Source organism: Balaenoptera acutorostrata, chromosome 9 (assembly GCF_949987535.1).
Source record: "Balaenoptera acutorostrata chromosome 9, mBalAcu1.1, whole genome shotgun sequence".
In the NCBI taxonomy this organism is placed as follows: domain Eukaryota; kingdom Metazoa; phylum Chordata; class Mammalia; order Artiodactyla; family Balaenopteridae; genus Balaenoptera; species Balaenoptera acutorostrata.
In genome coordinates, this window is record NC_080072.1 from 52,547,156 (window position 1) to 52,573,478 (window position 26,323).

The following is a 26,323-nucleotide window of genomic DNA, read 5'->3' on the forward strand; positions in this document are numbered from 1 at the left end:
ATACACAACAAAACAAACACAGAAACATGATCCTTTCTGAGAGTGATAAGTGCTCTGAAAGGAACAGCAACTGGATGATTTGTAGACATTAATTGGGATGGGAGCTATTTCAGATTGGGTGAACAGGGAAGGTCTTCTGAAATCTGACTTGTGGGCAGGAGTCAGCCCCTAAAAGTTCGGGAGGAAGAGCACCAGGAATAGGGAATAGCCAGGGCAAAGGTTCCACAGTGGGACTGAGTTTGGCAGTGATTTCAGTGTTGTGAATAAGGTTTTATCAAAGAGTAGAAAGAGGTAAGGTCAGACATGTGGGCGGGAGCCAGACCAAGCAGGGCCTTGAAGACCACAGAAAAGGTTTAGGGATTTGCTTTGAATATGCTGAAAAGCCTTAGGAGGGTTTAAAGTAGAGTAACAAGAACTGATTTAGGCTTTTAAATAATCACTTTGCCTGCTGGGAGATGCCTAACCCAGGTGCAAGTTTCAAACTACATTCTAAAAAACATTAGTTTTCTAGGGCTTCCCTCGTGGCACAGTGGTTAAGAATCCGCCTGCCAATGCAGGGAACACGGGTTCGAGTCCTGGTCGCAACTAAGCCCATGCGCCACAACAACTAAGCCTGTGCTCTGGAGCCCGTGAGCCACAACTACTGAGCCCATGTGCTGCAACTACTGAAGCCCGTGCTCCTGGATCCTGTGCTCTGCAGCAAGAGAAGCCACCGCAATGAGAAGCCTGCGCACCGCAACGCTCGCAGCGACTAGAGAAAGCCCGCGCGCAGCAATGAAGACCCAAGGCAGCCAAAAATTAAAAAAGAAATTCAAAAAAAAAAAGAAATTTGTCTTCATATATTATGAATATTACCTAAAATTTTAAAAAGCGAATTTTATAATACAACTTTTCATATTTTTTTCTTTTATAAATTTATTTATTTATTTGGCTGCGTTGGGTCTTCATTGCTGCATGTGGGCTACCTCTACTTGCGGCGAGCAGGGGCTACTCTTTGTTGCGCTGCGGGGGCTTCTCATTGCGGTGGCTTCTCTTGTTGCGGAGCACAGGCTCTAGGCGCATGGGCTTCAGTAGTTGTGGTGCGTGGGCTCAGTAGTTGTGGCTCGCGGGCTCCAGAGCGCAGGCTCAGTAGTTGTGGCACATGGGCTTAGTTGCTCCGTGGCACATGGGATCTTCCCGGACCAGGGCTCGAACCTGTGTTCCCTGCATTGGCAGGCGGATTCTTAACCACTGCGCTACCAGGGAAGTCCCAACTTTTCATATTCTAAAGATAAAAAATAAATATTTTTAGCCAAAATCAAATACCTCTTTATCATATACTATTGAAAAACGACAAAATTATTTTAAATTTCCTAGGAGTGTTTTGTGAGTCAAAAAAGGGTTAGGAGGGCTTCCCTGGTGGCGCAGTGGTTGAGAATCTGCCTGCTAATGCAGGGGACACGGGTTCGAGCCCTGGTCTGGGAAGATCCCACATGCCACGGAGCAGCTGGGCCCGTGAGCCACAATTGCTGAGCCTGCGCGTCTGGAGCCTGTGCCCCGCAACGGGAGGGGCCGCGATGGAGAAAGGCCCGCGCACCGCGATGAAGAGCGGTCCCCGCACCGCGATGAAGAGTGGCCCCCGCTTGCCGCAACTGGAGAAAGCCCTCGCACGAACCGAAGACCCAATACAGACAAAAATAAATAAATTAATTAATTAAAAAGAAAATCCTTAAAAAAAAAAAAAAAACTTAAAAAAAAAAAAAAAAAGGGTTAGGAAACTCTCACCCCAATATGACTCTCCAACTGAGAGAAATAACACCTCTGTGCCTCACAGCAATAATATATCCTTCAATGCGCACAACCTCAGCTCCTATGATGGCGTCCCCAGGCACCTACAAGTCAGTCAGTCCTAAAAGGAATTTATCACTGTCGTCAACTGGCCTTGAGCCTCCAGTGGGTACCATGCCCTTCTCCTGGGCACACCTTCTAGTTAATGTTAACACCCACCACCCACTCCTTCAATAGACAGGCTAGGCTTGGGCTGGGGCTGAGGTCAGAGAAGGCTTAACTCAGTGCAGTGGAACAAAGTTTTTCTGGAGAAGGTGACCTATGAGTAGGAGCCAGGCCCACTAGAGGGAAAGATGTTCCAAACAGCAGGCATAGCATGTGCAAAGGAAATGAGGGTCAAAGACAATAGCACAGGGGGTACTGAGCTCAATTCATTGTGGTTTCAAAGCAGAGCAGGGTACACTCTCCTGCGGTGTCACTGGCATTTACAGCTTTCCAAGACCTGTATCCCAACCCCATCTGCATTTCAACAAACCTGTCACCTCCATGGCCTGTATGGCTCCATCGAATCTCTCCTTTCATTCTTCACACCAGTCTGTCTGCAGAGCTCTGCACAGGGGTCTTGCTGGAGACAGTTTTGTCACAGTTCCCTGCAAACCCACGATTCACTGTCAAGTGTACCCGTAAGAGATGCTGCTGCTCTTCCAGAGGCCGCCCAAATAGAGTGATCGTTTGAGCCCTGAGTCAGGGTTGCTGATACTGGGTTGCAGGCCAGCTCAGCCATCCACTCCTGTGCAATCTCAGGCAAGCTTTTTCTCCCCCCTGGGCCAGGGGTTTGCTGGGTGAAATCAGCTGCACTCCTTCACTCTCAAGGTCCTAAATTTTCTGCGACGAACTGGACCCTAAAACCTTGCTCCCCACAAGGGCAGTTCTGCCTCCCGTCCTTCCAGGCTCGAATCTGCTGGAAGTTTTTATGTCCTGGAACCTCTGCATTTGTTCTTCCAGCTGCCTGGAATCCGTTTCTCTCTCCTCCTGGCCAATGCCTATTGCCTCCCTTAGGACCCAACTCAGTGCCATCACCTCCGCAAAGCAGGGCCTCCTCCCTTCAGTCCCTTCCTCTTCCGTGCTTTCTTATCTCGCTGTCGTACATTGTCTGCCTTGTGTCTGTGTCGCCTCCGCTCACGGATCTTGAGGGCCTCGAGGGCAGGGTCCGGGTGTGAGGGGGGTCTCCAGGTCCCGGGTTTAGAGTGTCTGTTACTGTTGACTTCAGTCCGGGCGCAGTGGGGTTAAGGAACACAGGCCCCGGAGGCCCCGCCTGCGGAGCGCGCCAACAGGCGAGGGGGAAGCCGCCCCGGAGATCGCTCCGATCTCGCTCCTCGCTCTCTGCCCCGACAGCGATAGGAGACCCCACTCATGTGAGAGTTTTTGTGGGATCCGGGTGGTCTAGACCCTGGGGCGGTTCCCCCCTACGTTTTCGTTCCGTTCTCCCCCCCCAAGACCACTCTTAGTACAATCCGGGGAATCCCCGCCGCTGCCCGCCCCCTGACGTCACGGAGTCCCCTTGGGGCCCCGCCCCTGCCCGGCCGCGCCTCCTGCGGCGGGGGGAGCGCGCGGTGCAGGCGGGAGAGGGCGGCCATGGCGGGGCCCAGCGACCCCGGCGTCCCCGCCGCCCGCTGGAAACGTCACATCGTGCGGCAGCTTCGACAGCGAGACCGAACGCAAAAGGCCCTCTTCCTGGAGCTGGTGCCGGCCTGTGAGTGCAGTGCGTCCCGGGGCCGTCGAGGGGATAGGGCTCCGGCGCGGGGAAGGATTTGTCTGGCCCCTCCGGCTGTGACCCAAGTCACGGACACCTTTTCGCCTCCGAAGCCTGGGGCCTGCTGGACTTGCTGTCTCTTACGCGCTATCTCCGACTAGCCAGCGTTCCTGCCCTTTCCAGCCCAGGCTCTGCTCAGAGCCCCCTCCTGGACGGAGCTCCCCCCTAGTGCTCCTGCTCTTCCTCGCCCCTCAGGGCCTGGCTCTGCCTTCCACCGGCTGGGCTTCCTGTGCACGCGTTCATAAGCGAATGTTGGATTTTTAGGGTCTTTTAGACTTCCCCTTCTTGGGCCGTCCCCGGGGTAGAGCCTGGTCAGTCCATTTGGTCCCCATAAGCACAGTGAAAGATCTCGGGGCTGTCCAGAGCAGCTACTTTTAAACTCTGAATCCCTAGGGAAGGAGTTTAGAGTCTGAGGCTCTGCCACTGATAGGTGATCCTGGCTCAGGTTTTTGGAGCATCTCTGTGCCCAACCAACCCCAGCCTGAGGGAGAAGAAGGGGGATCCAGGCTGCGGAGGGAGGTGGCTGAGCCTGGGGAAGTCAGATTCTCAGAGTGTTTCTGGGGAGCTGGTCAGGAAGGGGTATGGCAGTTCAAGCCAGGATGAACAGGTGTGCACCTGTGTGTAGCACCTCTGGTCATCTGAGATTGTATGGCCGGGGTTGAAAGTCTAATCACAGTCCCTCCAGCTCCATCACTGGTCTTTATCTTGGCTGCTGCTTAACCATCTCCCCCCAGCCCCACAACTGAATTTGTTGCTCTTTTCCTGGGAGATTTCTTTGCAGCCTTCTGGGCTGCAGGTCCTCTCCGCTCAGGTATATGAGGCCAGCCCCCTGCCTCTAGGCAGCCTCACTTCTCCACTGCTCTGATGGACAATGGAACAGTCCAATTTGAGGGAGTCACCCCCATCCCCTGGGAGCTGCAAATCTGTGGGACTGGAGTGATCCTGGAGGGCTGAACTCAGAGACACTGGAAGTCCAGTCTTCTCTGTGGTCTTGGGCAGGTCATACCCCTAAGCCTCCTATTTCTCACTCATAAACTGGACAAAATGGCATCTTCTTTACATTTGCTGGGGGTGATGGTGGGGCAGAGCAATGCCCTGAGGGTTGGGGTGGGGTTTTGTGTGAGAACAAGGCCAGCAACCTAGGTGACCTAAGTGACTGGTAGGGGACAGGAAGAGGGAAAGGAGCTGAGGAGTTAGGCCTGGGCTTACCACCTCTACCCTACCCTGGACCTGGTGAGAAAAGAGGAAGTGACCATGGGTGGGGGTGGAGAGGCTGTATTCCAGGGTCTGTAGCAGAAACTAACAAACTCAAGGACTTTCTGTTCTGGCCTGGGGGGAGCCTTACACCAACCCTGGGGAAGTCAGGGTTGTTTTTTAGCCCAGAAAGAGCCCCTGGAATGGAAGTATCTTGCCAAAGGCCACAGGCTAGTGGAGCTCAGTTTGCTTCATCACTGTCTGGGGACAGGCCCCGCCCTGGGGATCAACCCCTGGCCCCTTCCTTCCCTTGAGAACCTCAGCAGGCAGTACTCAGCCATCTCCTTCCCCTGCAGTGGTCGTCCTTCTCTGTCCCTGGGAGAGCAAGTCTTCTCCTGGGAGGGCCTGGGGGCTGTGCTCTTAGAGGCTGTGCAAGGGCTGGAGGTCCTGATGGAGCTGCACAGACACCCCTCAGGCAAGGGCAGAGCCCAGCCTGCCAGTAGCTCCCCCTTCTGCATCCCTCGGCTCCTGCAGCCCTCCCAGCCAGAGAGGTAACTTGTATGCCTAGAGTCTGCTGGAAAGTGTCTGTCTGTGCTTCAGGCTCACCTCTTTGCACCCGCAGATAACCGTCTCATAGAGAAAGCGGAGCTGCTGGCCCAGTTCTCAGAGAAGCTGCAGCCAGAGCCCACCCATGTTACTCGGGCTCTCCTCCAGGGCCCCTGGTGAGTGTTTGTGTTTGTGGTCACAGAGGGCTTCTTGTGCCTGGGCCCTGCCCCCACCCCGGCACCTCATTGGCCCTTGGCTGCTGCCCAGGGGAGGGGGAGGCAGGCTCTCGAGCCTTTCCCTGGGCCAGCTGCTCAGAATGTCCATCTCTTTGCATTTGTCCTCCCACGCCCACACACCTCTGTGTTTTTCTGTTTGCTCCTCACCTGATGCCTACAGAAAGGACACGATGCCACCTATTCCAAAGAGGGAGCGAAGATGAGAACCAGGAATGGATTGGGGCTCAGAGTTGGGAAGTGCTTCTTGAGGGGGTCCTGGCCTGGGAACTCAAGGCCTGGGGGAATCCAAGAGCAGAGGTTCACGGGCAGCTCTAGTTTCTGGAGACTTGGTCTTTCCTCTACTGACTTTCTGGCTCCCACCTTCCTCAGGAGAAAGTTCATGGCTCTGGTTTCAAACTGTTCGTGTGTATCCTCTGGGTGAATGGAGGGACAATGAACACCACTCTCTGATTGGTTGACAGGGAGGAGGAGTCAGGGCCTGACTCAGACCGAGTCCCATCACCAGCAGCTCTGAGGGTGAAGTGGCAAGAGGAGGAGGAGGGTCTCCGGTTGGTGTGTGGAGAGGTAGGCTGGGCAGGGGTCTGAGAGAGAATGGGGTGGGCCCAGGATCCAGAACTTTGGGGCTGGGACATGTCGTCCAAGGGAGCCAGCAAGTGAGGGAGATTCCAAAGTCCAGTGCCTTGAGGCCAGACAGGGGTCAGAGTGCTCTCTAGCTTGGCCCTGGCAGCCCAGGATGAAGTGGGCTCCAATAGCAGCTGGAGGAAGTGCAGTGAGAGCTCAGGGAGGAGTGTGAGGGGTGCAGGAAACAGGCAGCCTCTGTTCCCCCTTCTGGATGGTCCAGCCTGCTCTGCTCACCACTTGCCCTGCAAACCTCAGGGCCCAGTACCAATTGACACTCAATACACATTTGCAGACCAAAAGTAAGGTGGTCCACCTCCACGGCAGGGTGTGCTAGCCCCACCTGACACTGCTTCCCCCCGCCCCTGCCGCATGGTGTCTCTTGGCTTCTGTTCCACCACACTCTCCTGGTTTTCCTCTCACTTCTGTAGCTGTTGCTTCTGAACTTCCTTCTCTGGCTACTTTCCCTCCTTTTTATCCCCCTCCCTTCAGATGTGGGTGTTCTTTGGAGCTTGGGTGGGTTAACTGACTCCCAAGGACTTTCTGTTTGCTAACTCCCAGACCCATCTCTAGCTCAGCCTTCTCTTGTGAGCTCAGACTCTCTTGCTCAGCTGCTTTTTGGACTTCACATCTAAAATCAGACTAACCATCGCCCCTGTGATTATATGGCCAACACCACGTTGAGAACGCTGGGCTAAGCGTTACTTCAGCTAATCTTCCACAACTTTATATTTCAGAGGAAACGAAGGCTTAGAGAGCTGGAGCCAGGATTTGAACTCTCTCCCCCACAAATCCCCTTTCTGTGATCTGCATTCATTCTTTCAACAAATATTTATTGACAATCACTATATCCAAGGCATAGGCAATGCAGCTGTGAACAAGACCTGGCCCCATGGAGCTTCCAGTCTACTGGAGGAGGCTGATGGGCCAGTAAACACCTATCTAGTTACCGCATGCCAAGTCACTTGCTCCACTAATGTGTATTTGGGGCTATGAACCTAGTGATAGCCTCTCCCTCAGAGCCCCTGTTGTAGTTGCAACTCTACATTTGCGAGGTGATTCTCAAAATCTGAGCCCCCTTCTGGGCTGTGAGAACCCCGAGAACTGGGATGCCTTTGGTTTGCCTCCATTGTATCCCTGGGGCCTGTCTCCACAGTCCATGCTAATGAATATTTGTAGACTAGGTGATAAATGAGATAGATCATCCCCCCCCTCCATTGGTAGTCACCAGGCTGGAAACCCAGGGACACCTCTAACCCCTAGCAGCCCTCCATCCTGAGCTAGTCACCAGCTCATGGATCCTGCCTCCAAATCCATCAACTTCCATTTTTTGTGCCCTGTCTGCCTGGTCCAAGTTACTCTCATTCCTCGCTGGACCACTCCTCCTTTGGCACCCCCATCCATTCTCCATTCTGCACTCAGAGTGATATATTTTAATAATAAAAATGATCTCCATTAAAAAGAAGACAAATAATATACAAATACATGCTTGTTGTGAACATTTCAAGAGAACAGAAGCCCATAGAGTAAAAAAGTAGAAGCCCCTTTCACCACCTCTCCCCATGATCAGTTTGGTACATATTTTCCAAAGCTCCTTAGCCTGGCTCCCAAGTTGAGTCCTCCGGCCTCAGTGTTGCATTTCCTGCCACTCTCTTGTCCCTGAGCTCATGGTTCCCTTTGTCTGGGATACTTCCACGCACCCCTCGCCCTCAGCATTCCCTCCTCATCATGTCCTCAGACACAAACCAGTCAGTTCCCATTGGATACGCCAAGGGATGGGGAGGGGCTTTTTCTTTAATTCTTAGTACTGTTTCACATATCACAACAAGCATGTATTATTGTTGTTTTAACTTTTTATTGAAATAATTATAGATCCACAAGAAGTTGCAAAGACAGTACAGAGAGGTCCTGTGCACCCTTTACCCAATATCCCCCATTGGTTACATCTTATGTAACTACAGTACACACAACCAGGAAATTGATATTGGTATGAAGTGTATATAGTTCTTTGTTATTTTGTCACCTATGTAGATTTGCATGCCCATCAGGATACAGCACTATTTCATCACCACAAAGATCTCCCTCTTGCTACTCTGTTTTAGTCACAACTCGCCCCTCTCCTCCAATCATCCCTAACTCCTAACCACTAATCTGTTTTCCATCTCTATTATTTGGATTTTGAATAGCATCAAAAAAATACTGAATGCCAAAACATCAGTGAAAGTATATGACAGGTGAGGAAATGGAAGTGATGATCAGATTGTTTAATGGTGGAAGGAATTATAAGTGTTATAAATTGGGCCAGCTATGGACCCTCAATGTGCAGGGTCCCTAACCCCGGCCCACTCACACCAGGAGTCAGTGCAGGTGGACACCAACCTTGCTCCTCAGCCCATCTCTCACCAGGCCCATGAGAGAAAGAACACAGGGACAGGTCAGCAGCAAGAGCCCCCAGCCTTGGTTATTTCATATTCCTCTTGCCACAGTGGTGGGAACTGCTTTGCTTAGCATCTGTCTCTCCCACTGACCCCTCAGTTCTGTGGTGTCCCCAGCTCTTGGCTCTCGGATGAAGGACTGTTCAGTGGGGCGGGGGACAGATGAGATGACGCTCACCCCCACTCTGGGGCTGGGGGCAGCTCTGGTATTCAGTCTGGGCCCGGTGCTCCCACAGTCCATTCCTGTTAGCCTGTGTGCCTCTGCTCAGAGCTCCTTCTTGCTCTCTGGGATCTATGCTTGGGTAAGCCAGGGCTTGGAGAGGTGGGGAAAAGAACACACATCCCTTGAACCCTTCCTATACACAGTGCTTTACTTGGAGCATGTTAGGTGGCCTGGGTTCAGATCTCAGTTCTGCCACTTAGCTGTGTGACTTTGGGCAAGACACTGAACCTCTCTGTGTCAATGTCCTCACGTGTAAAATGGGGAGAATGGCAGTTCCTACTGGATTGAAAGAGTTAATACTGTAGAGTGCTTGGAATAAGACCTAGCACACTTAAGTGCTATATAACCAATCATCATTATTTGAGATACTATTCCTTATAGTAATTCCGTGTTACCCAATGAGGTAAGCACAACCATTCCCACTGGACAGGTGAAGAAACAGAACTGGTTTAGAGCGGTTAAATGACTACCCCGGGTCACAGAGAATATAAGTGGCGCTGCCAGAATTGAAACTCCGGTGTTAAGCTTCAGAGCCTAAGGCCCTTCCGTTGATCCCTGAAACAGCAGTGCATTCCTGTGCTTGGTGCAACGCCTGTCTGCGCCTCAACTTTCTCTTGAGCTAGGGGGCGGGTGAGAGGAGAGATAGACCCCGTCCTACCAGCCTCTCGGCCAGAGAGGGGCTGGAGGCCCTGCCCAGAGGCACCCATGCCTACCTGTCCGGCCCCTCCGCCGCTGCAGATGGCCTACCAGGTGGTGGAAAAGAGCGCGGCCCTGGGCACCCTGGAATCACAGCTGGAGGAGCGGCAAAGCAGGTGAGGCGCGGGCGGTGCGAGAGGGGTCCTCCCCGCGCACCTTGGGGAGGCTCGGGGCCATCACTGCCAGGGGGAGGGGACAGAAGGGCCCGACAGCTTTCCCCACGTCCTCAAACGCCCCCCAGGCCTGTGGCTGGTCGCAGAGGCCAGGAACTGCAGGACTCCGAAGGCTTGGTCGGAGACGTGGTTTAGCCGGCCGGCTGGCCGCGTGGCCTGGGGCAAGTCTGTCCCAGCCCCGAGACCGGTTCCCCCAGGGCGGTGACGGAGGTTCTCCGCGTTCTCCAGGCTGGCAGCTCTGGAGGCCCGCGTAGCGCAGCTGCAGGAGGCGCGGGAGAAGGAGGCGGGACAGGTGGGTGCGCGGCGCGCGCTGAACGCGGCACAGCGGGCGGCCTATGAGGCGCTGCGCGTGCATGTCGGGCACCAGGAGGCGGCTCTGCGCAGGCTCGAGGAGGAGGCACGCGACCTGCTGGATCGGCTGGTGCGGCGCAAGGCGCGCGCCGCAGCCGAGCGCAACCTGCGCAACGAGCGCCGCGAGAGGTGAGTGCGCTGGGCCTGCCCTTCGGGGACGTGAGCGGTGGCGTGTCCTGTGGTGGAGGGGCCCGGCCCCGCCTTCCGGGTACCGGAGCGACCCGACTTTCAGGAGGCTTTTCTATGCCAGGGCCAAGCAGGCGCGGGTGTCCCAGGAGCTGAAGAAGGCAGCCAAGCGGACAGTGAGCATAAGCGAGTAAGAATGAGGATGCGCTGAGACCTGCTTGCCGAGGCTCCGCCGCGGGCTCTGCCCCGCGACCTCTGCAGTGCCCTGCCCCAGGGCCGCTACGGTTCTACCCCACCCCCACCTCCCTGCGGCAACCGGTGCACCTGACCGCAAGTGTGCACAGCCGCGGTGCCGAGGCCCCCAGGCAAAACGAGCCCAGGACACGTGCAGACACGTGTGGTCGTAGGAGCCAGCACCTGCGCCCGCCACACGTGCGTCCACAGGGACACCTTCATCTCTGGGTCTGCACATCGTCACCGTGGCACGGAGGGGCTGGCCTGGTCCCTTAGCCATTCTGAGCTTAATTCTCTCCCCCAGGAGTCCAGACACATTAGGCGATGGGATCAGAGAGGAAGCAGACACTCTGGCTCTGGCAGCTGAGCCACTGGAGAGTGAGGATGGTGAGAAATGGAAGAGACCCTTCAGGTGAGCACTGTCCCACAGCTCTGAGCTGGGTCCCATCCCAGAGTCTTCCTCTAGGACCTTGGGCCAGCTCTTGGGTTGAGAGGGGGCTTAAGAAGAGACTGGGGTATAGCTTGGACCCCAGGACAGATCTGACCTCCAGTGCCTGGAGCCACTTGGGGTCAGTGCCATGTCTGAGACCCCAACCTCTGTCCTCACCCCCTTTTTCCTCCTTCCCAGGACCAGAGCTCTGGGGGTGGGATGTCAGGCTGGTGAAAGGGTGTGACCAGGAGGGAACCTGTTGGCAAGGTCCAGGGTTCAGCTGTCACAGGCATGTGTGTGCATACACAGGGACATCAGAGCGTATGTGTGTACAAGCTTAGGTAAGCGTACCTGAATGCCTGTGAAGCATGTATAGATGTGAGCTCATATGGGTGGGACCTGATTGAGGCTTCAGTCTTGGATGCCCCTCACCTCCAGTCTCCCCCATCTGTCTTGATTGGCCTGGCATTGAGACCGCCCTCCCCCCATTCCCCAGCTTGTAAGCTCTCCTCCAGCCCTTTCTTTTTTTGAATTTATTTTTTTATTTTTTACTTTAAAATTTTTTTTAAATATTTATTTTTGGCTGCATTGGGTCTTCGTTGCTGCGCGCAGGTTTTCTCTAGTTGCGACGAGTGGGGGCTACTCTTCGTTGTGGTGCGTGGGCTTCTCATTGCGGTGGCTTCTCTTGTTGCGGAGCACGGGCTCCAGGCGCGCGGGCTTCAGTAGTTGTGGCACATGGGCTCAGTAGTTGTGGCTCACGGGCTCTAGAGCACAGGCTCAGTAGTTGTGGCCCACGGGCTTAGTTGCTCCACAGCATGTGGGATCTTCCCAGACCAGGGCTTGAACCTGTGTCCCCTGCATTGGCAGGCGGATTCTTAACCACTGCGCCACCAGGGAAGCCCCTCCAGCCCTCTTTTGCAGGTCGCTGGTGTCCAGGCCTCGGGGTAGTGAAGGAACCCTGGGGAGGGGCATGAGATGCAGTCCCCAAAGCCTTAGCCCTGGCGGGCCAGGTCTTCTCAGGACACATGCTCTCCTGGGTATTTTTGGGATCTAGGTTTCCCAGCCCCCTGCTCCCAGCCTTGTGCTTTCTCAGCCTGGGGACACCTTTACCCCCCTCCATAGGCCCCAGCTCAGCCTCCCATGAAATTTTGTTGGGGGGCACTTGGGTGGTGAGGCAGCTCTTAACCATCATGGTGAAAGTGGGAGACTTCATTCCAAATCCCTCCCTTCCTCCACCTTCCTGGGACTCCTCTGGGTCATCCTACTCTCCTGGCCTTGGAGGAGCAAAGTTCTTGTCCCGGCTCAAGAGTGTAGGGATGAATGACTGCTGTCTGCACACCCACTGGCCAGTCCCTTAGCACGTCTCTCTCGATTCTGCCCCAGGTCTGCCTCCGCCACCTCCCTGACGTTGTCCCGCTGTGTGGATGTGGTGAAGGGGCTTCTGGAGTAAGTGTGTGTGCACTGACATGTGTGTGAAGGTGTTGGGCCCCTTGGATGTGTGTGTCAGGCTCCTGGAGCCCAGGCTTGGGCTGTGTATGTGTCTCAGTGTGTCCTTCCGTTCGTTGCCCAGCACTCTGTGTGTGAGCCTCTGCTGAGTCCCAGAGGCAGGAGCTGGGTGCATGGCCTCATTCCCAGCCCCTGCCTGGCTATCTTCCGGGCTCTGTCCCTCATCCACGGTCGTCACAGGGGACCAAAAGCTCCAGCCTGAGGCCAGAAAGGAGCTACTACTCATTTGGGAAATAGAGGCCCAGAAATGTCAGGGATTCGTTCAGGGTCACAGTGCCAAGCAGTGGCCAGGCCAGGACTGAAACCCTGCTCCGAGGTTTCTCTGCATCCACCAACCCTGCCCTGCCTCTGTGCCTGTCTTGGTGCCCCTACTGTCTCCACACTGACCCCTGGGGTCAGAGGCTGGTGGGGACCGAGCCTGCTGCACCTCCTGGCCATGTTCTGCTGCCTTCCGTGTCTGCTTCCTGTTGTTGCTGCTTCAGGAGAGCTTGAGGCTCCCACGTCAGAAGGCCTTGCTGAATGCCCTCCTGACCCCCTCCTGCAGTTTCAAGAAGAGGAGAGGCCACTCAATTGGGGGAGCCCCTGAGCAGCGATACCAGAGCATCCCTGTGTGCGTGGCCGCCCGACTTCCCACCCGAGCTCAGGATGTGCTGGTAAGGAGGAGCTGGGCCAAGTGCATGGGGTACGATATGGGAGTGCAGGTCCCAGGAGTGGTCCAAGGAGGCTGGGGAAGCAAGGATGGGCCCCTCACTGGGAGTAGGAGTTTTCCTCCCACAGCTTGTGGTGGGAGCCCTTCGGCATTTTACAATGAGAGGGAGAGACAGGAGGCCGGGAGACCACGAGGCCAGGTAGTGGAGTATTGGGAACATGGCGGGAGGCTGCTGCAGGGGTCCAGTCAGAGATGATGAGCCCTGGTGGGGCTAAGTTTGAAACTCAGTGTTTGAACAGAGACCTGATGTGTGCAAGGATGTGTGACAGAGAGCTGTGAGCGTGAGCAAAGAGGCGTGTGTGGCGAGGACCAGGGGCACCGACCTCCCCTTTTCCCCACAGGATGCCCACCTCTCCGAGGTCAATGCTGTTCGTTTTGGCCCCAGTAGCAGCCTCCTGGCCACCGGAGGGGCTGACCGCCTCATCCTCCTCTGGAATGTCGTGGGAGGTGAGGGTCCCTGCCCACAGGCCAGCCTAATCCTTTCTCTCCAGACCTCACCTTCAGCTTGCTCCTTGGTGGGAAGGGTCTTGAGTCTCTTTGTGTTTCCTCACCTGGGACATTCTTGTGGGCAGCGGCCAGAGTTCTGGCCACTCTTGGCAAGAGTTCTGGGGTCACTGCTCCTAAGAAGGGCAGAGCCTCCCACCTCCTGAAGTCAAGGGCTGCAGGGTGGGGAGGGCTAAACTCAGATGGTCCCTGTTGGGGTGGTGGAGGTACCATGTCATGAGGTTCTACAGGGACAGGCCCTTGAGGAGCAGGTCCCTTGGGTCCACCAGGCCACCTCCTCTTCTAGTGTCACTGAGCTCTCAGAACTCAGTTGTGAGACAAATGTTAGCTATCTACTCTGTGTTCTGTAGGGTGGGGGTGTACTGGGGAGTGAGAGCTGGCTCCCAGAGACTTCCTGGAGGAGGTGAGTCTCCAGCTGGCCTGGCTCTGGCTTGCCGTGTGACCTAGGGACAGTCCCTTCTCTCTGGTCTTTTCCAGATGTCCGCGAGATGACCTGCAGCCCCCCGGGGCCCTCTGCTGGCAGTTCAGGAAGGTGCAGCCTCCAGCTAGACCCCCCCTACCCCCCAACCCCGGCCGCTCCCCCAAGAACAGGCCCAGCACTTCTGTCCTCTAATTCAGGAGAGATTCATCTTCCCACTCACAGTCCAGGCTCCTCTGTTTCGTGAGATTAGTGACTTCATTTCACTTGTCCCTTCTCCTGGTCCCCCCAGGGCGCCTGGAGGCCAACCAGACCCTTGAAGGAGCTGGCGGCAGCATCACCAGTGTGGACTTTGACCCCTCGGTGAGAGGACCTGGGGGGCATAGGATGTCCCTCCCCCAGTCTCCACACTGGGCAGGTGGGGGCTTTGGGGCCTGAGGGAACATCACGGGTATCCTAGAGCTCTACACAATCCTCCTCCCTGGTCCTCGATTCTCCTCTGCCTACCTGGGTGACCTGGGCTGGGGGAAGCTCTGAGGCAGCCCTGGCCCCAGCTCTCTGGCCTGCAGTTGCCTCTGGCCAGGCCCAGGTTCAGGACCTATCCTTTCCCCTCCCATCTCCCCAGGGCTCCCAGGTACTGGCAGCTACTTACAATAAGGCCGCCCAGCTTTGGAAGGTTGGGGAGGCACAGTCCAAGGTAAGGCCTGACTGGGGAGGCAGCCTGGGGGTCAGGGGTCATGCCTTGGGCCTGGAGGGGTTTGTTATGGGGTCTTGGCCATACCCTTGATGCATATCTGGGATGGTGGCAGGAGACACTATCTGGACACACAGACAAGGTGACGGCTGCCAAATTCAAGCTAACGAGGCATCAGGCGGTGACCGGGAGCCGGGACCGGACAGTGAAGGAGTGGGACCTCGGCCGAGCCTACTGTGAGGCCCAACCCTCCCCTTTCCTAACTGCCAGGACCCTGCCAGGCTATGGGGAACCTCAGCCTGCTCTCTGGGAGTGGCTCCAAGATTTACAGGCATTTGGGATGAAACCTCCCAAGGCCCCTCTTCTGTCCCCCATCGATGATGCTTTCCCTGGTTTCTAGGTGACCTCAGGCTTTGGGCTGGGAAACAGGGGACCTGGGTTCTAGTTTTGGGAGGACACCTTACCTCTGGGGCTTCTGGGCCTCAGCTTCTCCATACATCCAGTGGGTTGGCTCCTGATAACCCTTCTCTGAGGCTGGGGCTCTACTCCTTGGTCCCTAGGTTCCAGGACCATCAATGTCCTTTCCTACTGTAACGATGTGGTGTGTGGGGACCATGTCATCATTAGTGGTCACAATGACCAGAAGATCCGGTTCTGGGACAGCAGGTGATAGGTGCAGGCTGTGGGTGGTGGAGGTGGGGGCAGGGCTCCTGTATCCTCTTCCTTTTTCTAGCCATGGAGCTGCTGAGGGTACCTTGGGGAAGCGAGGCTCTGGTGGCCTCTGTGCTGGGCTTGGCCCCTTGAAGGCTCAGCTGCCCTCGGAGACCTGTGCCTCCTTCTTATTGGCCCTCGGTCCAACCAAGGGACCCTGCCTGGGTCTTGCCAACCAAGATGGAGAAGCTCTTTTTTCCCATGTAATCACCACTTTTTAGTCAAAAGGAACAAAAGTTTTATTGTTTTTTGAGCCTAAGAGCCCAGCATTGGGCTTGAATGGTTTATAAAAGCCAGTGCTGGAACCAGTGCCAGAGCCAGTGCCAGGCCTGCCTCAGGCTTCTTACTCATCTGCAGAGATTGCCTTTTGAAACCCTTTGCTCTCTCTTTCACATAGTTAAAGACAGACTTTGATTTCTTCCCCGCCCCCGCCCCCAGCACTTATTTTAGTGACCCAAGGGTTTAGTAAGTTCCCGTTGGAAGGGGCTGGCTGCACTGGGCGATTAGTTGTCAGCCTTGGCCTTAGTGGCCTGAGACCAGGGGCGCCTCTGGACTTGTTAGTCTGTCAGGAGCAGCCTCGTCAGGGTGGCTGCTCCTCATCCTCATCTTTGTCCCTGCTCCTCAGGGGACCCCGCTGCACCCAGGTCATCCCTGTGCAGGGCCGGGTCACCTCCCTGAGCCTCAGCCACGACCAGCTGCATCTGCTCAGCTGTTCCCGAGATGACACGCTCAAGGTCATCGACCTGCGTGTCAGCAATATCCGCCAGGTGTTCAGGTACCTGCCTTGTGCCCACTGATCCCGTGGCTTTGGCTGTGGCAGCTGGGCCTCGTCCCCTGTAAAAGGCCTGTCAGCGGGGGGCCCTCCCTGGAGGCCCCTCTGGACCAGGGCCTGGTGAGGTGGCCAAGCCCTTGACGGAGAGAGGAAGCTCTTTAAGTTCCTGGCTGAGCCACCTCCATTCTGACCTGACCCTGTCTGTTCTCAGGGCTGATGGCTTCAGGTGCGGTTCTGACTGGACCAAAGCTGTGTTCAGGTGTGTCCATGAGAGCGCAGCACCCATGCCTGAGTGTGTCCCGTCTGTCTGTGTCTGTGTTGGTGTGTGTCTGTGTCCTTACCTCTAATCTCTTCTCTCTCGCTGTGCTGTGGCCCCTCAGCCCAGACAGAAGCTACGCACTGGCAGGTTCCTGGGATGGAGCCCTTTACATCTGGGACGTAGACACTGGGAAACTGGAGAGTAGCCTTCGGGGACCCCATTGGTGAGCACGGCCACTGCCCACCCACCTGCCCACCCCAGCGCCAGTACCCCACCCCCAGCCCTGCCCCAGTCCTGCCCCAGTCCTGCTAAGCTGATTCCAGGTCCTGACATGCTGGGCATCCTGGAGCCCCCAGCCCTTGTCCCGTACCTTCCATTCCCTGCCCCCCCCTGCCCGAGCCCTTCACAGTTCACAAGGTGTTTTCCCATGTGCACTTGGGTCTGCTCTCACCACAGCCCTCTGAGCCCATTTTACAGGTGAGGAGATGGGCTCAGAGAGGGCTTCAAAATGCCCAGGTCCAGTAATGAGGGGCAGAGCCCAGCTGCGGACGCCCCCTGAAGCCTGCCTCTCCCTCTCCTCAGCGCTGCCGTCAATGCCGTGGCCTGGTGCTACTCTGGGAGCCACGTGGTGAGCGTGGACCAGGCCAGGAAGGTTGTGCTCTGGCACTAGTGCCACGACTCTCCTGCCTGAGCTGGAGCTCTAGTCCAAAGCCTGAAGCCGGAGGACAGCTTCCCACTGCCCCAGAGGCTCCAGGGCCAGTAGGGGTGCAGGGATGGGGGTGGCATTTAGTGGGTAAGAAGGCCTGGCAGGACCTGGCCTGTTTGTTTGTTTAAAAACAAAGTGTGGGTTGGGGGGGATTACTGTATTGTTTTGTTTTTTATCTCTGTTTCCTCACTTTCTCTGGGAAAAGTGGAAAAAAATTACATTTAAACTGGTGTCTGCTTGCCTGTTTGCAGCATTCAGGGAACAAGGAAGCCTTTGGGTGGAGGCTCAAGGAGACCCAGGCTTGGCTCCCTTTCCTCCTCCCGCACAGAGCTGGGCAGAGCTGGCCCGCCTTCTGTGCTGACAGCTTGAAGAAAGGCCCAGAGGCAGCAAAGGGCAGTGGCTTTTTGAGCAGTAGAAATTTCACCCTCGGTCTAAGCTGGTCCTGGTCCTTGGGCCCTTCTGTTTCAGGCACCCAGGGTAGACCGAGGCTGAGGAGGGGCCGTGTGAATTCTGAGGAGGGAGCAGGGGAGACAGCCGAGAGGGGCCCTGTGGAAAGGATCCTGAAAAACGAGAGTGATGTCAGGTATTCGGTACAAGAGGCCTGCCTTTAGACTGGGGCCACGTTCTTGCCCCAGAGGCAGACGCCTTGTGTGTCGGGGAGGACATCCATGGGCTGGGCCTGGGCCTCGCTTACATCAGCATCAGATTTAATCCACACAACAAGCATCTGGAGTACATGGCAGACCCAGCAGGGTGGAACCTGGGCACTCCATTTCCTTCCCCAACCTAGGGTGTGGAGGAGGGTCAGCGGGACGGCCATTGCCAGTCACCAGGCATCGAAGGGGACTTCTGTCCCTGAGTGATAGGGGCTGACCTCTGGGGGTCCGCTCAGTTGAGATTCAAGGCTTTACTCTAGAACTCTCAGCCTCCTTTATTACCTTACAGTGTCTCTCCTGAGTCCCAGGGTTTTGGAAACTATTTCCAGGATGGGCAGGAGAGAGCTGAGTGAGAGCCAGGACTCTGCAGCTAGACTGTCTGGGTTTGAATCTCTGCTCTACTATTGAGTAGCTGAATGATTTTGAGCAAGTTACTTAATGTCTTTGTGCCTTAGTTTCCTCCTGTGTAAAATGGGAAAATAGTATCTACCTCAAAGACTGTTGTAAGGACTCGATGCATTAGTATTTGTAAAGTTCCTGGCACGTGACAAAGGCTGTGTAAGTGTTGGCTAAATACCCAAATCTACGCTCTGCTGATCCCAGCTCACTCACTGCCCTCAGCCCAGCTGTCCCCTGAGCTCTGGGTGACATACCCAGCTGCCTCCTAGGCATCATCTATCCCTGTCATAAGCGTCTCTTCCCCTCACACCCCACTTCTTCTTGGGCACCAAGGCGTGGGGCTGTTGCGTCTAATTCTCCATTCCTGCTGCCACTGCAGGCCACCTTGTCCTCGACCTGCTGTCTCCACCTAGTCCCCTCCTTGCCACGGCCAGAGTGACTTTCTAAGGTGTTGTGGTCATACATCCAACCCTTTGAACTTCTGCACTGCCTGAAGAGAAACTCCTTACCCTCAGGACGTGGCCCTGCTGGCCTCAGCTGCATCTTCACTTTGTTGCTACTCTGAATGTGTCTTGCATGTGATTTTCTCTCTGCCCAGAATGTTCTTCCCTCCCAGCTCCTAATTCAAATTTGTCCTTCAGGATCCCCTCACTGAGAGCCTCTCCTCACCTGCCAGGCTGGCTAGGAGCCTCTTCCATCTCTATGCCCCACCCCCCTTGTGTCTGCCCCCCTCCATCTCAGTCAGGAAGCTCTTGGAAGAGGCCAGGATGGGAGCAAAGTATTCCCTGGGATCAGGTCTCAGAGCCACAGAGAAAGCCTCAGGAAATGTTCATAAGTGACTAAATTATTTGAGGACTCAGTAAGTCTAACAGTCAAAGACTAGGAGTCCAGGATCTTTCTTTTGAATCTAAGACTGCTGAAGGTCTGGCCCTCATGCCCTGGCTCCCAGCGGCCACCAGGAGTCACCAGCTGCCTAGGTCTGCCAAGGCCATTCTCCCGCCTCGGATTCACGGCCAGAAAGGCCAAAGCTTCCAGTAGCCACCGTTACTGAGCTGCGTCAGGCCCTGTGCTTTCTATCCAGTATCTTGTTCCTTCCAACCACCTTGTGATGTAGGTGTCTCTTTCACAGATGAGAAAATTGAAGCTCAGAGAGGGTAAGTGATATGAGATCATCACAGTTGGCACAGCAGGATTGTGACTCTTGTCATACTTTTTTTTTTTTTAAACAAAATGTCAGAGAATCTGGGCACCCAATTAGGCAGAGCTGCAGGGCATTACCCGCCGTGCTCCAGTAGTGTGCCTGCTGCCTCCATCGGGTAGGTGATTCTAGCTTTCTGTCTAAATCCCTCCCTGCTTCTCTTTTTCCATTCTGGCCCTGGGTGCCTAGGCCTAAGCCTGGGGGTGGTTAGTGTCCTTTGAACTGAGGGACGTGCAGGGCCACAGGAGGGAGGTGAACTTGAATCCTGGGAGGCTGTTAAACCAGCTACATCATCTGGGGCAAGTACCTCACAGGACTGCAGTGAAGACTGCTTAAGAGAATGCAGAAAAGGGAGCTCAGGAAATTATTTGACTCAACTCCTGGGACAGTGACCCCTTTACTCCCCTTAAGCCTTCCTTTCTTCATGGGGCAGATCTGCTAGCACATGCCTGCCTCACTTCAGGGAGCACATGCACACCTTAACTTGGAGGGAATGCTTCCTGGAGGAGCAAGTCTGGAAGGCCAGAGACAGGGTGGGCATTCCAGGGAATGACGCAAGTGTGGGGAAAAGGGTTGGCAAAGGCCAAGCAGGGGAAGAGCTCAGAGGGGTGCCAGCTGGGAAGGCTGCACCTCTAGTCTTTGCAGTTCCGGGCAGCAGAGGGGGCAGGGATAGAACCCTGTGGTTAAAACCGCTCTGATATGGGGACATGTGTATGCATATGGCTGATGCGCTTTGTTGTGCAACAGAAACTAACACGGTATTGTGAAGCAATTATACTCCAACAAAGATGTATTTAAAAAAAAAACAAAAAAAAACCTCTCTGAGCTTCCGGTTCGCTCCAGGTTTTCAATAGTTGCTCCTCAGGTGTTCAGTACGCAGGGGCTGCCTGCCTGAGTTTGTTCCCTAATGTCAAAAGTGTCACCCTTGCTGTGCATATGGACTGAGGGCCAGAGAGGGACCAGGGTCACACAGCAGAGCAGGGATAAGAATCCAGGCCCCCGATTCCCTCTTTTCTAAAAACTGGACTTAGGTTCCGCAGAGAGGTGCTGGCCTGGCCTTCTGGAGGCCAGGTTCTAGGTTCTACTCCCAGTTATCTTCATGAGAGAACTTGGGCAAATCACAGTGGGTAGAGTTTCCCCATCTGTGAGACTCTTCCTGCTCCATGGCTCTGCACCCCACCAATGGTGATCCGGGCTCTTCCCTGGGGCTGTTGTACAGGCATGGGTACCACCTCCTCTGCCTGCCTAAGCTTGAGAGGGAGAAATGACAGAGGCTTTTGCTCTGGGCTCCTACTGCCCCTTGGTCATCTCCGTGTCCTGGGAGAGGCACCTTGGCTTGAAACTGCTGTTCCCATGTCACCCCCACCAGATGTGAGCCCATTGATGATGGGGATGGGAACTGAGTCACTTGTGTCTCAATGCCCAGAACGTGGCCTGGGGCAGTAAGTTTGCTGACTGAACAAATAGAGGTGGTCCTGGCCCATCGTTCTCTGGAGGAATCCTGGTGACACTAGGTGTGGACCCATCTGTGAGATGCGACATGACGTGTCTGGTACAGGTTGTTTTCTTCTTACAGATGCACATCCACTAGTCAAAAATACTTTCAGCTTATCTGTACATTATCTTATTTGATCCCCCTGGGTCTTAACCAAGTTTGTATTGAAGTTTGTATTGTCTTCTCATTCCCACTTTAGAGATAAGAAGAGCAAAGCCCAGAAGGGTGAAGGGATGACCCTAAGGACATAGGTAATCGAGGCAGCCCAGGGACTTGAATACAGGCCTCTTGACCAGGCTCTTCCCCTGCCCCTCATAGGAGCAAGTGGGTGACAAAAAGCATGCTTAGGTGTTTAGCACACAGTGTGGAAGAGGTGTGAACCGTAAGAGGTGTGTCCATTTCTGTCGTTTCAGGATAACATTCCAGGAAAATATTCCCAGACCAGGGCTCTCTGACACAGACATGGCAGAAATGCTGCATCTGTTTTTTTGGCCAGTGGGACCAGGGGAAAATGGTCTAGAAACAAGATGCTCTTTGGCATTCATGGGGTCCTTGGCAGATCAAGCAGTAACAGCAAACACAGGGAGCGTCTAGGAGGAAATTTATATTGGTTAAGTTGTAGGATTTCAGGACAAATTACAATTCTCTCCTAAACTAAAATTTCTGTAACGTGGTTGTATTTTAGTCATGAAAAATAGCTTCATAACAAGCATTAAATGCAAAGATTCAGCCAGATTTTGTTATAAGGCCCCTCAGAGGGTTAGGAAATAACTGGCTTCACAACCGAAAGCTTTGGCCGGGCTCCTTGGGCAGTGAGTGAATAGTGCAGCCCGGGTGTGACCACAACCCAGAGGACAGTTTGCTCTGTCCCAGTGGAGAGTCCAGTGGCTTGAATTTTCAACTTTTGGCCATCCTGAGAAGTCTCTGTGTTCGTAAAGTCTGTTCTCAAATATTGTGACCTTTTTGTGTGATGTTCTCACTCTGCATCTAGAAACTGAACTTACCTAGAACGTAAGAGTTGGATAAGCCCTTGGAAATCATCTCATTCTACTTCTTTTAAAGCCGGGGTTGTGGCAGCCCAGTGGAAAGGGCGTCCATCAAGCGGTGGCAGGGCTAAGGCCAGAGGATATCCTCCCGCTTGCTTCTGTCTGCCTGTGGATGTGGGCTGGGGTGGTGGGTCATAGAAGAAAGGGATCTAGGTGAGGTGCTGCGAATCTGGTTCAGCTGCCTTACCTTTAGTTCCTGTGATGAAGGAGGCCCCAATATAGCTATGATACAGGGGTGGGACGATTAGCTTAATTCCGTCCGCTGGTCACAGACCAGGGCCTCTGGGGCCAACAGTAGTCTTGAATGCGAGCAGCTTTCATTAGCAGGGGAAGGCAAAAGATGGAAATGATATTAAATGTGCACTGATAGTCCTTACCATATTTATGGTGAAGCACTTTCACACCCACTCTTTCCATTGGGCCTCATGACAGCCCTGTGTTACTAGGAGGCTGGAAGGATAGCAAGGAGCAGTTCTGTAGGGGAGGCCGCTGAAGGTGGGGGAAGTGATGGTGAGGAATGCTTGTGGTCACCACCCTGTGCTGCACACTTCACATGTCCTTCTTGGATCCACAGCATTATTCTCATGTTTCCGATGGGGACACTGAAGCTGGGTTCCACAGCTGTCAAGTGGGAGGCAGGATTTAACTCAGACCTTCCAACTCCAAAGTCCATGTTGTCTTCTACGCTGTTGGTGGGAGTGTCAACGGATACGGTCATTTTGGAGGCCAATTTGGCAACATCTAACAAAATTAAATACACACATACCTTTTTGACTCTCAAATTACGTATTTAGGAATTTACCCAATATTTTTACTGGAACAAATTTTTAAAGAATTATGTACAAAGGTGTTAATTTCAACTTTCGAATAGCAAATGGATGGATACAACCTCCTCATCCATCACTGTAGGAATGTTTAAATTATGATATATCTGAACAGTGGAATATAATGCAGCCTTCAAAAAGAATGAGGTAAACCTAAATATATAATCTCACATATAAAAAGGCAGTGTGTGCATATGAGTTCTATGCACAGAAAACGTCTGGAAGAATACATATAGCACATGCCCAGCTCTGGAAGAGGAGGGCTGTGGGGCCCCTCCCCAAACAGGCTGACCTCTGGTCCTCACTGGGCCGGCTGGCAGCCAGAGGGACTTGGCTTTTCACCTGGAATCCTCTAGCCACCCCCGAGACCAGTAAAATCTCCTTCCCTTGACTCGTTACTCAGGGTGGAGGTTTAGGAAAGGACAGAGTAGTCCAGAGTGCCCACTTCCTAGAAGCCAGCAGTCACATCCTCTGAGGGGACTCAGTGGCCCTCCTCTCACCCTTCCAGCTGCAGAATCAGAGCTCCCTCCTCAGCTCCCTCAGTGCACTCTCTGCCTCTCCCTTCCAGCACCTCACACAGTACTGTCGTCATGTGTATACCTTTTTTCTCCACTGGGAAAGAACCTTGAGAGCCAAGACCACAACTTATTTATTTCTATCTATCTCTAGCATTCAGGGTACTACACCTGGCAGGTGGGTGGCATGCAGGACTGTTTGTCCCATGGATGGATTAATTTACTTCCCCCTCTCTGTATCTGTTGTAGGGTTTAAAGGAGGGCCTAGAAGTGTCTTTATAAGAAGCACTGGGTATTTGGAAAAGCCTGCTTACCCAAATCTTTTTATAAGTAAAACTTAGAAAACTTAATTCCATTTTTTTATTATTCAACATTTTATACATAATAAATACAAAGTTTTTACAGCCACTGTAAAGAAAGCACATCTGCACAGAGGTGCTTCCTCTGAGCCCAGCCGTGTGCACTGTGACACTGGATTACATGTCCTGGAGGGAGGGGTTCTTTTTAAAAAGGAGGCATATTTTTACAACTTTGTTTTTTTAAAATAAAATTAGCAGCTCTTCCAAAAAATATTTTAAAATATAACAAAAGATTTCAAATAATCCTCTGAGAATGTGGAAAACCCAGATTCAAGGACAATTTTGCTAGCTAAAGAGAGAATACAAGACTGGGTGGCAAGAACTGCCTGATTTCAGCACTTTGAAGATTTCTAAAGTGCTCTGAAGATTTTTAACTTGTCAACAAACTTTAAAATCTTAAAAAAAAAACCCCACCCTTTTCATTTCTTTTTTAAACTTAAGAATAAGTTTGATAAACACAAAAAGACCTCAAATAGATCAACAGGTTAAGAAGCAAAAAACAGAAACAAAAATCCTCAAATCACGGAGAAGATTCATCACTGGGTACTGTCACTGAAGTGATCAAAGGACTAACTGAAAATTTCTTCAGCTCTGACCCTACTTTTGGTCAAAAATCCCATGGGGACATGTGGCGAGCATTTCAAGTTTTTAGATTCTTAGGAGGGATGGCGTTTTCAAAGCATAAGACAACTTTCGAATTAAATTCTGCAAATTTGATTTCTTAAAAAAAAAAAAAAAGCCACTGGCAAATATCCCTTAGTCCCTAAGTAATGCACTCCCTATCTTCCATAGGAGGTTGAGGGCCGCCAGAGGCCTACTCTGGGACGCCTGCTGCTATGGGTTTGTTAGCCTGCAGAGAAGGCTACTCCTGGCTCTCCCTGTGACATGGAGAACTTGTCAATTTGCACCTGTGGAATCCTTTAGTCCTTCACAGGAAGCTGGTTTCCATGAGCCACAGGTTCTTCCTCCCAAGGAAATGTCAGGTCAGTTGGACCTGGGAAGCTGCATTTTATGTGGTGGGTGGCTGCCTGGGCCAGTGGACTGGCTTGGGAATAAAATAATGCTAGAGGCCTCCCCAGTAGAGGAGCTCGACAAGGCAAGTATGTGTCCCCAGTTTATCTAGACATTCAGATTCTAAGGATACTGGTCAGAATAGTATACGCTGCAAAAATTAAAATGAAAAATACCCAAATATAAAAAGAACATTAAATCGGCTCATTTCAGATCTGGAAGCTCCATTTCTGCTTTCGCCACAGCCTCCTTTCTATTAGTCTATGTGATGGGACGAGATTCGGCTACTAGTTCAGCCCCTCCATGTTAGCTCCACTAAGACTAAATGAATGGCATAAATATTAATACAAAGGACACTGTTATTGTTTTAAATCTGTTAGTTGTGGAAGAGATGTGCATTAATGCAATTGTTGCTAAACTCAGGGCAGTCCATTTTTTTCCAATACGGTTTCAGTTTCTCAATTTGGGGACTAACTGCGGGGAGGAGCCAGCCTCTCCTGAAATCCCTCCTTCTTCCTTATGTAGCCAACATGACCTGATTAAACTCAATCAGATGAGCAAAAGCCACTTGAAGCAAGATGAGAATCTTTGCCACATCCTTGTGGCCACAGTAATATACTGTACGAGTGCACATGATCAGTATCTCTGTGACTGTGCCCTGATCGAGGCCTGGCCTTGAGTCTCATACAAAAATGGGCCACTGTTAGGCAAGAGGGCTGTCCCCCTCTGTGCTTCTAGGGCCCTCTAGGATTTGTGCTGTGGTAGGAGAGATGACATAGAAAATGACAACAAAAAAAGGCACAAAATATTCAAAACATGGGAGGAGTCTACCAGGCCACCCAGTCACATATAATCCTCCTTGTATTTGCTCTGTTCGAGTCATCATCATGCAAAGGTGCCTAAAAAACAAGACTGGCCAAACTCTAAGCCTGGCCTTGATTGTAGCAGTAACGGACGGGCAAACCCATCATCACACCAGTGTGATTTCCACATCCTCGATCTTCTCTGCTGGCCTTCGGTGGTTCTGCGTAGGTGGAGGGGGAGCTGCCCGGACCTGAGCAGGAAACCATCACATGGATTGTCAGTCAGCTTCCTGATTCAGTGCCTGAAGCATCCAAACCCCAACTAGTCATTTATCCAAGGACATGGCCACCCCAGGGCTCTCAGAAATACTCTTAAGAATGTGCTTTCAACTTAATTTTCACAACTTCTTACACTGAGAAGGACCTACTGTTCTGGATGAAATGTGAAACTCATGATTCAGGTTCTTGCCTAGGCTGAAATCCTCATGGGCACAAGAGTCTTTGTAGCCCTAAAAGCCTCGTCCAAAGCAAAGGCCTAGAGTTGAAAGCAAGAGAGCAATGCTTGGAGAACTGAAAACCTTTCAACATGTCTTGGAAGGAGAGTTGCAAAAGATAAGACTAGAGAGATAGGCTGGGGGTAAGTCATGAAGGGCCTCATTAAGCCATATTTAAAAATCTGAGCTTTATTCTGTAGGCAAAGAGGAATCTTTGGTGGATTTTATTTTTTTATTTATTTATTTTTTTCTTTGGTGGATTTTAAACAGCAGTATCAGATGTGTGAAAAGATGACTCAGGTAAAAGTTTGAAGAAAACAGTGGTGGTGGGCAAGAATACAGGTGACAGTTTTGGAGACTCCTGTGGTGGTCTGAAAGAAAGCTGATGTTGGCCTGCACTAG

General features: G+C 53.0%; 2 protein-coding genes across 5 annotated transcripts in view; one reads left to right on the plus strand and one right to left on the minus strand.

The window, feature by feature from the left end:
• Positions 1 to 3,350: 3,350 nt before the first annotated feature.
• On the plus strand, positions 3,351 to 18,255 carry ATG16L2 (autophagy related 16 like 2). Of its 4 annotated transcripts, none has more exons than XM_007173690.3 (18): positions 3,351 to 3,520; positions 5,397 to 5,496; positions 6,018 to 6,120; positions 9,571 to 9,644; positions 9,930 to 10,181; positions 10,303 to 10,368; positions 10,717 to 10,824; positions 12,226 to 12,288; positions 12,893 to 13,001; positions 13,399 to 13,504; positions 14,272 to 14,342; positions 14,605 to 14,676; positions 14,789 to 14,909; positions 15,234 to 15,339; positions 16,010 to 16,159; positions 16,368 to 16,415; positions 16,537 to 16,638; positions 16,998 to 18,253. In XM_007173690.3, exons 1-18 carry the CDS (start codon positions 3,403 to 3,405, stop codon positions 17,083 to 17,085), a joined length of 1,857 nt encoding a protein of 618 aa, XP_007173752.1. In that variant the 5' UTR covers positions 3,351 to 3,402; the 3' UTR covers positions 17,086 to 18,253. The 4 variants fall into 4 exon arrangements, with proteins under 4 accessions (XP_007173752.1, XP_007173753.1, XP_007173755.1 ...); XM_007173691.2 differs by having other exon boundaries at positions 16,932 to 17,008; XM_007173693.2 differs by lacking the exon at positions 16,010 to 16,159 and having other exon boundaries at positions 16,998 to 18,255.
• A 5,260-nt stretch (positions 18,256 to 23,515) lies between these two features.
• The window catches only part of FCHSD2 (FCH and double SH3 domains 2), a 313,606-nt gene continuing 310,798 nt past the window's right edge, over positions 23,516 to 26,323 (minus strand). The window contains exon 20 of the mRNA XM_007173694.2: positions 23,516 to 25,678. Within this exon, the coding sequence (XP_007173756.1) occupies positions 25,595 to 25,678 (84 nt within the window). The 3' untranslated portion in view covers positions 23,516 to 25,594. The remainder of the gene's footprint in view (positions 25,679 to 26,323) is intronic.